The sequence below is a fragment of the Peromyscus eremicus genome, chromosome 10 (assembly GCF_949786415.1).
Source record: "Peromyscus eremicus chromosome 10, PerEre_H2_v1, whole genome shotgun sequence".
In the NCBI taxonomy this organism is placed as follows: Eukaryota; Metazoa; Chordata; class Mammalia; order Rodentia; family Cricetidae; genus Peromyscus; species Peromyscus eremicus.
Window position 1 is genome coordinate 91,699,417 of NC_081426.1, and position 14,239 is coordinate 91,713,655.

General features: G+C 43.0%; 1 protein-coding gene across 7 annotated transcripts in view; it reads left to right on the plus strand.

Moving 5' to 3' along the window:
* Positions 1-14,239, plus strand: part of Ptpn13 (protein tyrosine phosphatase non-receptor type 13) — a 182,519-nt gene that overhangs the window by 142,521 nt on the left and 25,759 nt on the right. For all 7 annotated transcript variants that reach the window (XM_059274841.1, XM_059274843.1, XM_059274842.1 and 4 more), the window contains 5 exons: positions 3,615-3,773; positions 5,471-5,642; positions 5,740-5,950; positions 9,263-9,333; positions 11,974-12,035. In XM_059274841.1, the coding sequence (XP_059130824.1) occupies positions 3,615-3,773; positions 5,471-5,642; positions 5,740-5,950; positions 9,263-9,333; positions 11,974-12,035 (675 nt within the window). The remainder of the gene's footprint in view (positions 1-3,614; positions 3,774-5,470; positions 5,643-5,739; positions 5,951-9,262; positions 9,334-11,973; positions 12,036-14,239) is intronic.

A 14,239-nucleotide genomic window follows, 5' to 3' on the forward strand; every position in this document is an offset into this window, starting at 1 on the left:
CTGTGTTGTAGAGCAGTTCATGTTACACTTACTGAATGAATGACAGCCCTCTCTGCTGTTTCCCTGGTGAGAAATTCGGGGCAGATGGAAAGTATGTATGCCGCCCTGACTTTCTCACTGCCTTGCTGCCATTTTGGCAGACACCTGCAGACAAATACCGTAATTCTCCTGATTCCTAGTAGCTTTGGCTATGCAGTGGGCTGCTGACTTCAGAAGACTGGGGACAATTAATGACCATATACAAAACTCCTGCACAGCGTTTAGACAATGCTACAGGACAGGTGCTTATCGTTGTTTTTATTTCTTGAATCTCTGTGAATTACCTATTGATTTTATGTGTGTGTGCATGTGTGCACACATGCATGTGGATATGTGCTCATGTGGATGTATGTGTGTGCACGTGCATGTGGAGACCAGAGGTCAACCTCAGACATTGTTTTTCTGGAGCTATCCACTTTGATTTTTTGAGATGGTCTCATTTGTCTGGAGCTGGCCAAATGGGCTAAGCTGGTTGGCCAGTGAGCTCCAGAGATCAACTCGTCACTGCTTCTTCAATGCTGGAATTATAGGCATGCACCACCATACCTGGCTTGTATCTACTGAGTGTCGGGGGATGGGGCTTCAAAGATGTGTGTAGATACATGCATGTGAAGACAGAGGAACAGTCCTCAGTGCTGTTGCCCATAAGTGCTGTCCAGTTCCTTTGAAACAGGGTCCCCCACTGTCCCAGAACTCACAAATTGGGATGACTGGCTGGCCAGCAAGTCCCAGGAATCCTCTGTCTTCCCCTATCAGCGCTGAGACTATAAGTACATCTCGCCACAACCAGCTTTATGTGGGGGTCCAGCCCAGGCCTCATGCTTGTGTAGAAAGCACTTTCGTGACTAAACTCTCTTCCTGTCATGAGCTAGTGAGTTTCTAATACTTGAACATAGTTTTTTTTTAAGTTTTTGTGTATATAACTAGAATGTTTACTCTGTAGTCATAGCCTTAAACTTTACATATATATAGAGAGACATATATATATATATATATATATATACACACACACACACACACACACACACACACACACACACACACACACAGAGATATATATACTTTGAGAATTTCATACATGCATAAAATGTATTTTGATCACATTGATCTCCCATTCTTCCCTCTGTACTCCTCCCGGATCCGTTCCCATCCCTCATCTCTACCCCAGCTCAATTCTCCCTCTTTTTTCTAAATAAATCACCAAGTCCAGTTTGTGCTTCCCATGTACTCATGGATGTGGAGCCATTGATGAGAGCAGTGTTGACCTGCCAGTGGCCACACTCTTAAAGAAAACTGGCTCTCCTTTCCTATCAGCTTGTCAATGGCTCCTCAGCCAGAGGTGGGGGCTCATGGATCCCCCCCCTGCAGTGTTGACTGGCTTAGTCTTGTACAGGTCTTGGGCAGGCTAACGCAGCTGCCATGAATTCGTCAGTACAATGGCCCTGTCATGTACAGAAAACACAGTTTCACCCCAGTCCTTCCTGACCTCTAGCTCTTAGAATCTTCCCACCCTCTCTTCCAAAATGGTCCCTGGACCTTGAGGAAGGGGATATAATATAGGTGTCCCATTTATGTCTGAGCATTCCATACACAGTCTCTGTACTTTGACCAGTTGTGAGTATCTGCATTAACTGTTTTTCACTGTACAAAGAAACTTCCCTGATGAGGTCTAAAAGGCACTGATATTTAGGTATAGAGTTCACAAATGTAGAGGGAAGATTGTCTGTTTACCAAAAGAATAGTAGTAGATTGATATCTGGAGCCTGCGAACACTCCAACGTTGTGTTCTTGGCATGATTTACAGTACTGGGCGTGTACTTAGTTAGGGCTTTTATTGCTGTGAAAAGACTCCCATAACATCTGTGCCACTGGTGCACCGTGGCATCTCCTGCCTTGCTGGTCACTGTTAGAACTTACAGGCTCCCAGCTGGGTCGGGCTGTTGATGGTTCCCCCAGCACCCTGCACAGCCCCTTCCAGTACCATGAAAGCCAGCCAGGAGGGAAGAAGCTTTCCTGTCAGTGACAACGACGTTTCTGTGTCCTGTGACTAAGGTGTGGGGTGTCTTCCGCAACTGGGTCTTACCCTTAAGTTCTGGTGGATAACCAAGAGCATTGCGGTAGCTTGTGTTGTTTTGGGAGACAGCTCGTGGGGAAGTACCCGACACTTGGCATTTTGATAGTCTATGGTTTCTGGAAGAAGTATTAGCTTCACAAATTCCAAGTAAACTCTTTGTTATGAAAAAATAACATGCACATATGAACCTTATAAAACAGTGGATTTCCATACAGCTTTTTCAACATTCTTAAGTTAGTTATTTCTCTCCTATTCCTCTTCAGCCTTCCCCACCCATCCCTTTCCCCAGTTTTTTTTTTTTTTTTTTTTTTTGGTTTTTCGAGACAGGGTTTCTCTGTGTAGCTTTGCGCCTTTCCTGGGACTCACTTGGTAGCCCAGGCTGGCCTCGAACTCACAGAGATCCACCTGGCTCTGCCTCCCGAGTGCTGGGATTAAAGGCGTGCGCCACCACCGCCCGGCCCTTTCCCCAGTTTTAATGCCCCCCACCCCCAAAGCCTTAAAATTTCTAAGCCTGCAAATCAAGCTTAGGAAAAAACTTCCAAGATGAGAATTTTTTTACATGAATTTAAAGTCAGCCTTTTTCCACTGTTTATTAGCCAAGTAATAAATGTTTATGTCAAAACATCATAAAACAAGTAAGGAAAAAAAAAAGGAAAGGCACTTATAATCATCCCCAAACCATAAGGATTTTGGACCAAAATAGTCTTTTCATAATTTTCATTTTCCTGTAATTGTGTGGTAGGGTGTGTGTGTGTGTGTGTGTGTGTGTGTGTGTGTGTGTGTGTGTGTGTGTGTGTGTCTATGTGTGTGTATCTCTGTGTGTCACAGAGCAGACGGGTGGGTGTACATCAACATTTCAGTTTCACTCTTAGCAATAAAGTCTGTCGTTGGCCATATAAGCACCCTCCACTCCCAGCCGAAATCTTTTGAGTTTGTTGCACATCTTGATGAAATGAAGCTGTGACCCACACTCATCCAGATACTTCATAGTTTTACAAAAACAACAGCAAACAAAGCTTCCTTTTGTGTCTTCCTGCCTTCTGTCTTGGTTGGTTAAAAATGTGTAGGATTTTTCTAAACCTTCCCCTCTCAAACCTAGTGTTGATCTTCAGAGTGCCGTTGCTCTGCCTCCTTGTTTATAGTACTGTAGATGCAAGAACAAAGCAGGGGCTGAGGGACAGCTCGGTGGGGACACCTTGCGTGGCATGTCTGAGGCTCTGGACCCAATCCTAGCTCTTCCAGATAGAAAACAATCAGGATGAACAACAGCAGGAAGGAGGGAGGGCAAGAGTCTGGAGACAAACACATAACTACAAACTTCAAAACGCCACATGCTTGGAAAGAAAGGAACACTCTGTCTAGAATTGAGAAGATGTCTCATGGCCAAGTTAAGTAAACTTAAGATTAGGGTTTGTGCTCTCTTAACCAAGGGCAACACTATCCATGTGTGTTTGTCTGTAGACAACGTAGACAACCTTAAATCAATCTGTTCTTTCTCTAGGAAGTAGAGCTTCCGATTACCCTAATTAAATCAGAACAAGGAAGTCTGGGCTTTACAGTAACCAAGGGCAGTCAGAGCATTGGTTGTTATGTCCATGACGTCGTACAGGATCCAGCCAAGGCTGATGGAAGGCTGAAGCCGGGAGACCGCCTAGTAAAGGTGAGGCATTTGGGGGCTGGAGGGACAGCTCAGTGGTTTAAGAGCACAGGCTGCTCTTCTAGAGGACCTGGGTTTGATTCCCAACACCAGCATGTTGGTTTACAGCTTTCTATAACTCCAGTTCCAGGGAACTCGGTGCCCTCTTTTGGCCTCTGCAGGCATCAGGCACACAAATGGTATAGACATGGATCCAAGCAAAACACTCATATGCATAAAATACTTTTTTAAATGAGACATTTAAGGGGAATAGGGACATTTGTACAAATGTCTTAATCCATTGTTTTGTTACTATTGTGAAATTCCTTACACAAGCCAACTTTAAAAAGAAAAAAGTTTAGTTAGCTCACAGTGTGGGAGCTTTAAGGACATGGCACTAGCAACTCAGCTCTAGTGAAGGCATCATGCCTGTCTTAGTTAGGGTTTTTATTGCTGTGAAGAGACACCATGACCACGGCAACTCTTACAAAGGAAAACATTTAATTGAGTGGTTTACAGTTGAGAAGTTCAGCAACTCTTACAAAGGAAAACATTTAATTGAGTGGTTTACAGTTGAGAAGTTCAGTCCATTATCATCATGGTGGGACATGGCAGCATACAGGCAGAGGTGGTGCTGGAAAAGGAGCTAAGAGTTGATCTTGATCCACAGGCAACAGGAAGTGAACTGGAACTAGGCACAGCTTAAACATAGTCCTCAAAGTCTGCCCCCACAGTGACATACTTCCTCCAACAAGGCCACATCTCTGAATAGTGGCACTCCCCATAAGCTTATGGGGGCCAATTACATTCGAACTACCACAATACCTGTATAAGAGGAAGAGATCCTATCTCAAAAGGATGCCAGAGAGTCTGGGATCCCACTGCTCCTTCTACAGGTATACCTCCTGACTACTCTTCACCACCTGAAGGTCCTACCACTGAAGACCTAGCTTCTAATACATGAGTCTTTGGGGAACAAACTTGAGCCACCTCCAGACCATATCAGTGACCAAAAGCAAGTCAACACTGGAGAAGGAAGGAAGTTGGATTAATATGACACTATTTCTCTGGTTTATATTGTCATTCCCCACCACTTTAAAAATGAAGACTTCAGCAAGGCAGAGGGCCACATGCCTGTAATCCCAGCACTTGGGAGATAGAAGCATTGGGACCAGGAATCAAAGGTTTTCTTGACTACATAATGAGTTCAACATAAGACCCTGTCTCCAAAAAGAGGGGGAGGAAAATGTAGCCAAATTGGTAGCATATGTGTAGCTTGTATGAAGCCCTGAGTTCAAGCCCTAGTATTACATAAACCTAACTCGGTGGCATGAACCTGTAATCCCAGCACTTGGGATGTGCAGACAGGAGGATCAGAAGATCATTCTCCACTACAGCCTTTATACGAAGCTATTTGGGAATTACTCCAACTGCAAGTCCTTTTAATCTCTCCAGGGTCTCTCAAGTGCATGAGACAGCAAGTCTCCTAAGTTCTGAAAGATAAAACTTGTATATTAGCAAAGCAGTAAGGTCTGTGTACATTTGTTAGCAACTTTATCTTGTTTATAATGGCTTGATCATTGTCCCTATGATTTCTGCAGAGAACAGGATTCTAATAAATTAGAGACTACATCACCATAAATCTCTTACTGGCTAATACAGGTTATAATTAGATTTCCTGTTCTGAAAATCAATCCTAGTTTGCCTCTCTCACTTTGTAGGTTAATGATACAGATGTTACAAATATGACCCACACCGATGCAGTGAATCTGCTGCGAGCTTCGCCAAAGACGGTCAGATTAGTTCTTGGGCGGATTCTAGAGTTACCCAGGATGCCCGTGTTTCCCCATTTGCTGCCTGACATTACAGTAACATGCTGTGACAAGGAGTTAGGTAAGAAAAGCACAAGCTTTGTTCAGTATGACTTTCTTGGCATAATTAAAAGTAAGACTCTCGTGACTGAGAAACAATTGTTTTCTGCTCTGTGAAGGATTTTCTCTGTCTGGAGGTCATGGCAGTCCACATGAAGTGGTGTATATTAGTGACATTAACCCACAGTCGGCTGCAGCTGTGGAAGGTAACCTGCAGCTCCTGGATATCATCCATTATGTGAATGGAGTCAGCACACAAGGAATGACCTTGGAAGAAGCAAACAGAGCGTTGGACCTGTCACTTCCTTCAGTGGTGCTGAAAGCAACAAGGTACTGGACATTCACAGCCATCAAAAGAGGAGTATTAGACCAGAGTTCTGACAGAGTCCAGGTAACCAACCAAGCAGCGAAGTGTTGCAGCATGATTCCAGTTAGCACATATCCGAATGTCTTCAGTTGCAAGTAACAAAATACAGCTCAGTTCTGTTTGGCCAAGAGAGAGAATTTATTGTTTTGCGTAATTTCCAAAGTATTAATAAGGTAGTCATCAGGTTTGTTTTTGCTGTTTGCCATTATCCCCTGTTTGTATCAGTTTTCTCTACAGTGGTCAAATGAGTGTGCCAGTTATGTGTCTCAAACCTGCACACCATACTGTCTAGAGCCACCTTCAAGCAGAAATCTCTGCAGCCACCACTGATAACCAATGTGTGCCTAGCCTTTGAGGGGACCAGTCTCTGAACTGCAGACAGAAATAAACCAGGTGGCTTTGGGCAGTTAGACCTCATTCCCAGAAGTATAGTGGCATCAGCTCTCCTGGAACTCAAGTCATCTGTTGAGGCACAGAGGAACCATGCCTACAGCATTAAATGCAAACAGCACCTTCCCTCACTTGTAGAGGAAACATGTTAAGAAAACATGGGTATTGATTTCCTATGGCTTCTCTAACAAATTACTATAAACAACCCAAGATTATCATCTCTGAAGTTTTTGAGGTGAGAAATAGAAATAGATCTCCCTGGGATAAAGTCAAGGCATCCACTGGATTATATTCCTTCTGCAGGTTATAAGAAGAATCCAGTTTCCTTGCCATTACCACTTTCCTTGGCTTCTTGCCCCTCCATGGTCAAAGGCAGCACCTCCATACTCCCTGCTTCTGTTGCCCAGTGTCTTCCTCTGATTTGGATTTTCCTGCCTCTTCGTTGACTTGTTAGGGCTCCAGCAATGACAACAGGGTCCTAATCGTCCACGTTGAAGTCCCATTTCTTTTGCTCTGTGAAGTGGCATCTCACAGGCTCTCTAAACTACAGCATAATCGTAAGAGTACAGACATCTTTGGGAAGTGTCATTCACCTCCCACAGCACCCGTGAATCCAGGCTTTCTAGGTTGTAGACTAAGACAAGCTATGTGAAGGGGAAATTGACAGCTGTATCTATGAATGATATTTTCCAAAATACAAGTGGAATACTAAAACCATTGATAAACTTGCTTGTTCTTTGTAGATTGTGTACTTTTCCCCTTCTCCCTGACCTGACTCTCTGTGTGTCTAAACTTTAGATTGATACACAGTTGTTTTCCTCGGTGAAGGGGAATAAATGGGAAAGAGAAAATACTTTGTAGGAATTCACATCACTGTCAAGCTTAGGTATAGGCTGGATGTTTTACCTCAGAATCAGGGAGCACTCTTCAGTCTGTCCTGGAATGACGTTCTGTTCCCTTTCTACCTCTGTCTTAGCTGCTGTCTCCACAGATGTTGTAGTAATGTCCTCCGTGTTCTCCTTCAGCTCTGTACTGTCACTGTCATAGTCCATGACAAATAGTAGAAGCAATAATGGACGGGTGGACATGCGTGGTGACTGTATGTGTCAGGAGCTATAATGGGGTAGAATTTACCTTAGTTAATTGCAAGCTGGTGACCCTGGCTATTGTTATTTCATGGATTCCAGCAGATGTGCCTCGAGAAATGAAGGGACTTTTATTGCTAATGGCACAGCAAGCAGCATGAGCGTGGTGTGGATTCCACATTTGTCCAGAGGCCCTAGAAAAGGTGTGCGTGGGTCTGATGGAGACCACAGCAGAGGTTCTGTCACAGAGTTATTACCAAAGCGACCTGAGGAACCTGAGGAACCCCTTACTTCAGAGCAGCCTGTGAAGAGAGTCTGGTTGGGTTGGCTTGCTTCGGTTTGTTGAAGGGGCTGCTCCTTGCAAACAGAACCTTGAGAAATAACTATGTTAAAGTTATATAACTTTGTTATATAATAATATATATTATTAAATATATAACATAGTAATAATAACTATGTTAAAGAAATAAACCTATGTTAAAGGTGTAAAGACCTTACAATCTTAAGCAGCCCAGCAGGAACATACAGGTGTGCTGAGAGCGTGTGGTATTGTGCATCTGCCATAACGGTGCCCCTTAGGTATCCTGGAGTGTTAGCACGCTGGTCTGCTAACCCCATTCCCAGTGTGCTTGCTCACTTGAGGCTGCTCTTGACCTTGGGTAGTACTGTTCGTTGGGTGATTCTTAGAACAAAGGGGTTTTTTTTGTTTGTTTGTTTGTTTGTTTGTTTTTTACCTTAATCTAAAAGAAAAGCATATTCATACCAAGCGGTCTGTATATAAAAACTTAGTAAACGTACTTTGAACTGTCCACAGAGTTAAGTTGTGCAGTCAGCTCAATTACCATGTTCCCAAATGGGATGAGCACTAGAATGAAGTGCTGAACTCAAACCTGAAGAAAGATTATGTAGAGGAGTTAATTCTCAGTGGAGATGCAGTTCAGTCTCCAGCTCTGTCAATAACAACAGTAATAAGGACAGTGTACTTGCTGAGCATGGTGGTCCGTACCTTTAACCCCTGTACTTGGGAACCAGAAGCAAGAAGATCGGTGGTTCACATACCCTTGCAGAACAAACTTGAGGCCAGCCTGGACTAAGTGAGAAGGAAATGGAGAACAGAAAAGAAAAAAGCCATCCTTCATTTTCTTTTCCTTTTTTTTAACCTTTGTGATGAGAGGGTGGGGGAGGAGTGGGTACATATCTCACATAGTGTGATGGTTTGAAGGAAAATGGCCCCCAAAGGGAGTGGTATTATTAGGAGGTGTGGCCTTGTTGGAGGAAGTGTGTCACTGTGGAGGCAGACTTTGAGGTCTCATATATGCTCAAGCCATGCCCAGTGTGACAGACCATTTCCTGTTGCCTGCAAGATGTAGAATTCTCAGCTACCTCTCTAGCACCATGTCTGCCTGTATGCTACCATGTCCCACCATGATGATAATGGACTGAACCTCTGAAACTGTAAGCCACCCAATTAAATGTTTTCCTTTATAAGAGTTGTCATGGTCATGGTGTCTCTTCACAGCAGTAGAAACCTTGACTAAGACACATAGTGTAGATCTCACTTTTCACTTTGTTGGAGAGAGGTTCTTGTTCACTGTTGCATACATCAGGCTGGCCTGCAAGTTTCCAAGATCGTTGGATTATCCTGCGTCTATCTTTCATCTCACCGTGGGAGCACTGAGTTACAGACACACATGAAGAATTTCATTAGATCCTGTCCACACTTGGCAGCGTGCCTAGACTCAGCCCTAAAGTGAAGCTTCTGAAACCTTTGTAACTGTTCTTTCTTTGTGTGTTCTACAGAGACGGTTGTCCGGTGGTGCCTAGTTCAACGAGACCTGCCATCTCGGGATCCAAGCTCACCAAAGCCAACGGTATGACAGACACATTTACTTTAACAGAGCCTATGGAGAGGTGACAGCAAGTTGGATACTATCACTAAACTTTTTCTTAATTTTCTAGAATGTTTTACAGGATCTAAGTGAGAGTACTCTATATAAGTGATAACAGCTCTGAAACTCAATATATATTAGAAAAATAGCAGAGCAGAAGTGTATCTCCAGTGGACCTGAAAAGTCTGTGTGTCCTCAGAAAGTCCGCTAATGCTTATCTAAGCCTCCATTTCCCATCAGTAAAATATTACTAGTGTCAACCTAGTGAGGTTGTAATGAGGTGTGTAATTTATACAGACACTGATGGAATGTCTCTTCTGGGCTAGGGACCCACCTGCACATTGTGGGTTATCAGTGTGCAAACAAGTATCTACCTCCCCTGGTAGCATAATGACAGACGCAGTGGAAGAGCTGTGTTAGCCATTGTCTGTAAAGCTCATTTAGATGAAGCTTGCCTGTAAGTACTTTAGTCCTCATTATAAACAGATCCTTCTAAAATTACTGTTGTATTGCTTCGTAGCAATGCAGTGGAAGAGAAACTGAGGCACTGAGAAGCTTGCTAACTTTGCCCAAGCCCACTGTTTTAGTCAGGGTTTCTATTGCTGTGAGGAGACACCATGACCATGACAACTCTTATAAAGGAAAAAATATTTAATTGGGGTGGCTCATTTATAGTTCAGAGGTTCAGTCCATTATCATCATGGTGGGACATGCAGCATGCAGTCAGATGTGGTGCTGGAACAGTAGCTGAGAGTCCTATATCACAAGAAGTGGTCTGAGACACTGGGTTACCTTGAGCATATATAAGACCTCAAAGTCCATCTCCGCAGTGACACACTTCTTCCAACAAGGCCACATCTCCTAACAGTGCCACTCCCCTTGGGGGCCATTTTCTTTCAAACCACCACACTCACAAAGTTAATGAAGAGTAAGTCTAAAATTTAAACCCAGAAAATCTGATTCCCACTGTGTTATATAATCAGGACCTACAAATGTAGCTTTGATTGCTAATGCTGAGAGAGACATTAGACACAGAGGGATGTGAGTGAACTGGAGCACTGTGAACTCTGTCCTTGGTGTGAAGAGTCTTTCACATTCGGAGAGAGTAACACCCAATGCCAGCAGCAACTGCTGGAAACCATACCACAGCAGTTTGTCTGTTAGAGCCAAGGGTTAGTTCCCTGCTCTCCATCAGTTCATTTCAAGCAGATGAGCTCACAAAACTGAAGAGAACATTTCCTGCCTGTCTGTCTGTCCAGAGCCCACACCTTGTGGAGAGGACCTCTGTCTGCTCTCTGGCTTGACTCCCTGGAACTAAGTTCTGTGGGACCAAGAAGGGAAAGAGAAAGCACAAGAGGAGGCTGTAAACACCTACCTACGATGTCTTACAGTGTGCCCAGAGGACTTCTAGATCTAGTAGCTTGTTTTTGATAGGCTCTTTCAGTTATTTTTCCTGGAGTTCTAAAATGTATTACATTTCTTTCAAAGAAAATGAGATAATTCCTGGGGTCTATGTAACACCAACCACAAAGTTACAGAAATATGTTCATAAAAATTCTGCCTCAACCTTCATCCTCCTACCAGCATTATCTGCAGGTCATTCTCAAATAGAAGCCCTGGGACTCATGTACTACAAAGAGAGAGAAAAATCAGTATTTTATCTAGAATATACTTAAAGTACTTTTCCATTTATCCACGTGTGGTGCCTTTGCCAAGGCACTTTGGGAAATGAACCAAGCAGGTGTCCTCTCCCACACAGGAGTAGAGTGAGTTCAGTTCCACACTTGTCACATTGTAATGGTGCTCCCTTCAGGTGGGATGATTTCCATTCGGGCTCTCCTACTTGAGTCATTCAGTCCCAAACAGCTTATTTTGTGGGAGTTGGTGCAGGGTCTCCCTCTGTAGTCCAGGCTGGCTTCATATTCATAGCAATCCTCCTGCCTCTGCTTCCCAAGCACTGGAATCACAGATGTAAACAATATACCTACAAAGGAAAAATCAGCTTTTGTATGTACTATTTTCTCTCAGGGGTTTGGTTCCCCTCCCCGTGGTGTGGTGGTATACACCTGTAATCCCAGCACTTGTGAGATGAGGCAGGAGGATAAAGCGCTCAGGGGCATTCTGAGTATATACCAAGTTGGAGGCCAGTCTGTGCCATGGGAGAGCCTGTCTGAAAAACAAATTTGGATGTGGTTTGTTTTTTTTTTTTTTAAGTTAAACCATTCTATATTTTATGCTACTTACTTGGCTTACAGCATTTGTGTTCTGACCTTTTTTGTGTATAATTAAAAATAACATCCTTATTAAATACGGGGTGTCTTTATTTCATATGGATCAGAATTCTTTGAAGTTTTTCCGCATTTGTTTATTTGCATAGTGTGTACACACACTGATGCCATTGTGCATGAACGTGGTCAAAGGACAGCCTGCGGGTGTTGGATCTCCTCAGCCCAGGTGTTTCCGGTCTTGGTGACAAGCACTCACCCTGTTGATGCATCTCACTGGCCCTGTATCAGAATTTTTAGTTGAGTTGTGTCTTCAGAGTTATGTATCTTGGATAATTTCCATGTCTCTCTTGTAATTTCAGTTGTCTCACATACCACTCTATGCTGTTCCTTTCAGGCCATACCAGTACGCAGCCTTGTGGCCGTCCTGCTCTCACACCTAAGAATTCCTTCTCCAAGGCAAGAAAAACAAACTCCTTTCACGTCTTACTTACTTTTAATAATCAATGTGCTTATGTTTCATGCCAAATTGATGTTGTAATTAAATGTTGTTAAGACACATATGCTCACAGTAGGAGTCTGTTGTGATGAATTAAGGAGGCTTTGCTAAGTAAACTCAAAATGTAGAGCTTTCAAGCCTGTGCCCTTTGGTACATTGGCTTTCATGGCTAATGGTTTGACTAGGTAATATTAGCATCAGGATGTTTGGTTAATGTACACAGTCCCTTCACTTGTCTCTTGGACTATAGGAAGAGAGGTGTGTAATTAACAACAACAGAGTCGCCCTCTCAGATTAATGTTAGCCACCAGCAGCCTGAGAAGGCTAAACCTATGGCCCTGGTAAGGAGCAATAGTATCAGCCAAAGAAACAGACTCGCTTGTTTTGAAAGACTTAAGTAGTGTTTTCCAGATAATAAAATGAGGTCTTAAACCACTTAGGATTAGCACAGAGAACTGTCATTTGGCAAAGCTTTAGATGCTGTGTGAGTTCCACTTCATGCTCTCTCTAAGTGTACTTGTGTACCCTTCAGTTTGGGTAATGTTTATTCTTTTGTTTTCTTCTGTCCATGTTATGTGATTTTTCTGAAAGCATCACAGTGGGATTTTTATTCTATTGGACTGTTTTAAACTACACTCACCCCATGAGTCAAGTCACACCCTTACTATTCAGATGTCTGCTTGAGTAGTATAAAAGGCATGTCTTCCCATTTAAAACACTTTTCTTTAGTTATCCAAAAAAAGAAAAAAAATCATACCATCTTAACATAATTCTGGACATGAGCTGGGTTTTCAAGAAGAGATTTTGTATAGTGAACAGAAGCCCGTTCTACACCTTTCTGACACCCCATCTCATGTCATGGCACACATTTTACGTAGTAAGTCCTGGAACACACAACAGCGGGAGCCGTGTTAAGGCAGAAATTACTGTAGCACAAAAGTGGCGTTTTGTGTGTGTTGTTTGCATTGTGCTGTAGCAGAGTTGCTTTCCTGGTGGTCCAGATCTTCAGCCTCACAAAGCTGAGGCAACGGCTTTCCAGTGTTACTCGTGCTGGAGAGTGTTTGCTTCCTTTTTAAGTGTCAGCGTGTTGACAGAAAGAAGTGTAGTTTCTGTTGAATTAACATCAAACCCTGGAAACATAGGGCCTTTATTATTGTGGGTGCCAACATTTCTGTCAGAATTCAAATCTTCAGGAAGTCTCCTTAACAACATTCTTGCTTGAACACTAATATCCAGACCTTGATTTCTCGTGGAAAATGGGATTTCACAGCCATTGATACTGTGGGTGCCACATGACCAGCTTATGAGATGTAGTGCTGTCGTATCTAACAGCTTCGTAAGAAGAGTTAGGGCTCCAGAGTGAGCCACAGTACACATCGTGATTTAGTCAGTTAATTTTATCAGTTTATCCAAATCTACCTTTTTCCTTGTCTTTTTTAATTTTTATTTTTAATTTTTTTCTTAAATTGAACAGGGATTATTTTCTGTACAACATATTCTTACCATGATTCCCCTCCCCCAACTCCTGAGATCAACGCCACCTTCTCTCCAGCTGGAAAACAGGCATCTAAAGAATAGTAATAAAATATGATAAAGCAAAAACAGACAAGCCAGAATAGGACAAAACAATCAAACAGAAGAACGAGCCAAAGAAAAAGCATGAAATTGCCAGGTAGTGGTGGCACAGGCCTTTAATCCCAGCACTCAGGAAGCAGAGCCAGGCAGATCTCTGTGAGTTCGAGGCCAGCCTGATTTACAGAAGGAGATCCAGGACAGGCACCAAAGCTACACAGAGAAACCCTGTCTCAAAAACCAAAAAGGAAAAGAAAAATCACAAAATTCACATGTAGACACAGAGACACGTTTTCACATACACTGGAATCCTTTAAAAACACAACACTAGAAGCCATAATGTATACAAAAATGACTTGTGAGATAAAGTAAAAAATGCAGTAAAAATTTTAAAAGCTCTGTAGTAAACCTTATGAGACAAAGAACCTCCGGAGATGCCATCGACTTGATTTTGTGCTGGCCATCTACTGCTGGGCATTGGACCTACCCTTAAGAGTGCTTTGTATCCCCAGTGAGACTGTTGGAGTGAACCAATTTTTCGTTTGTGAGTAGTTATCAATTGGACGTAGAACTGGAGACCAGATAGGCCAGG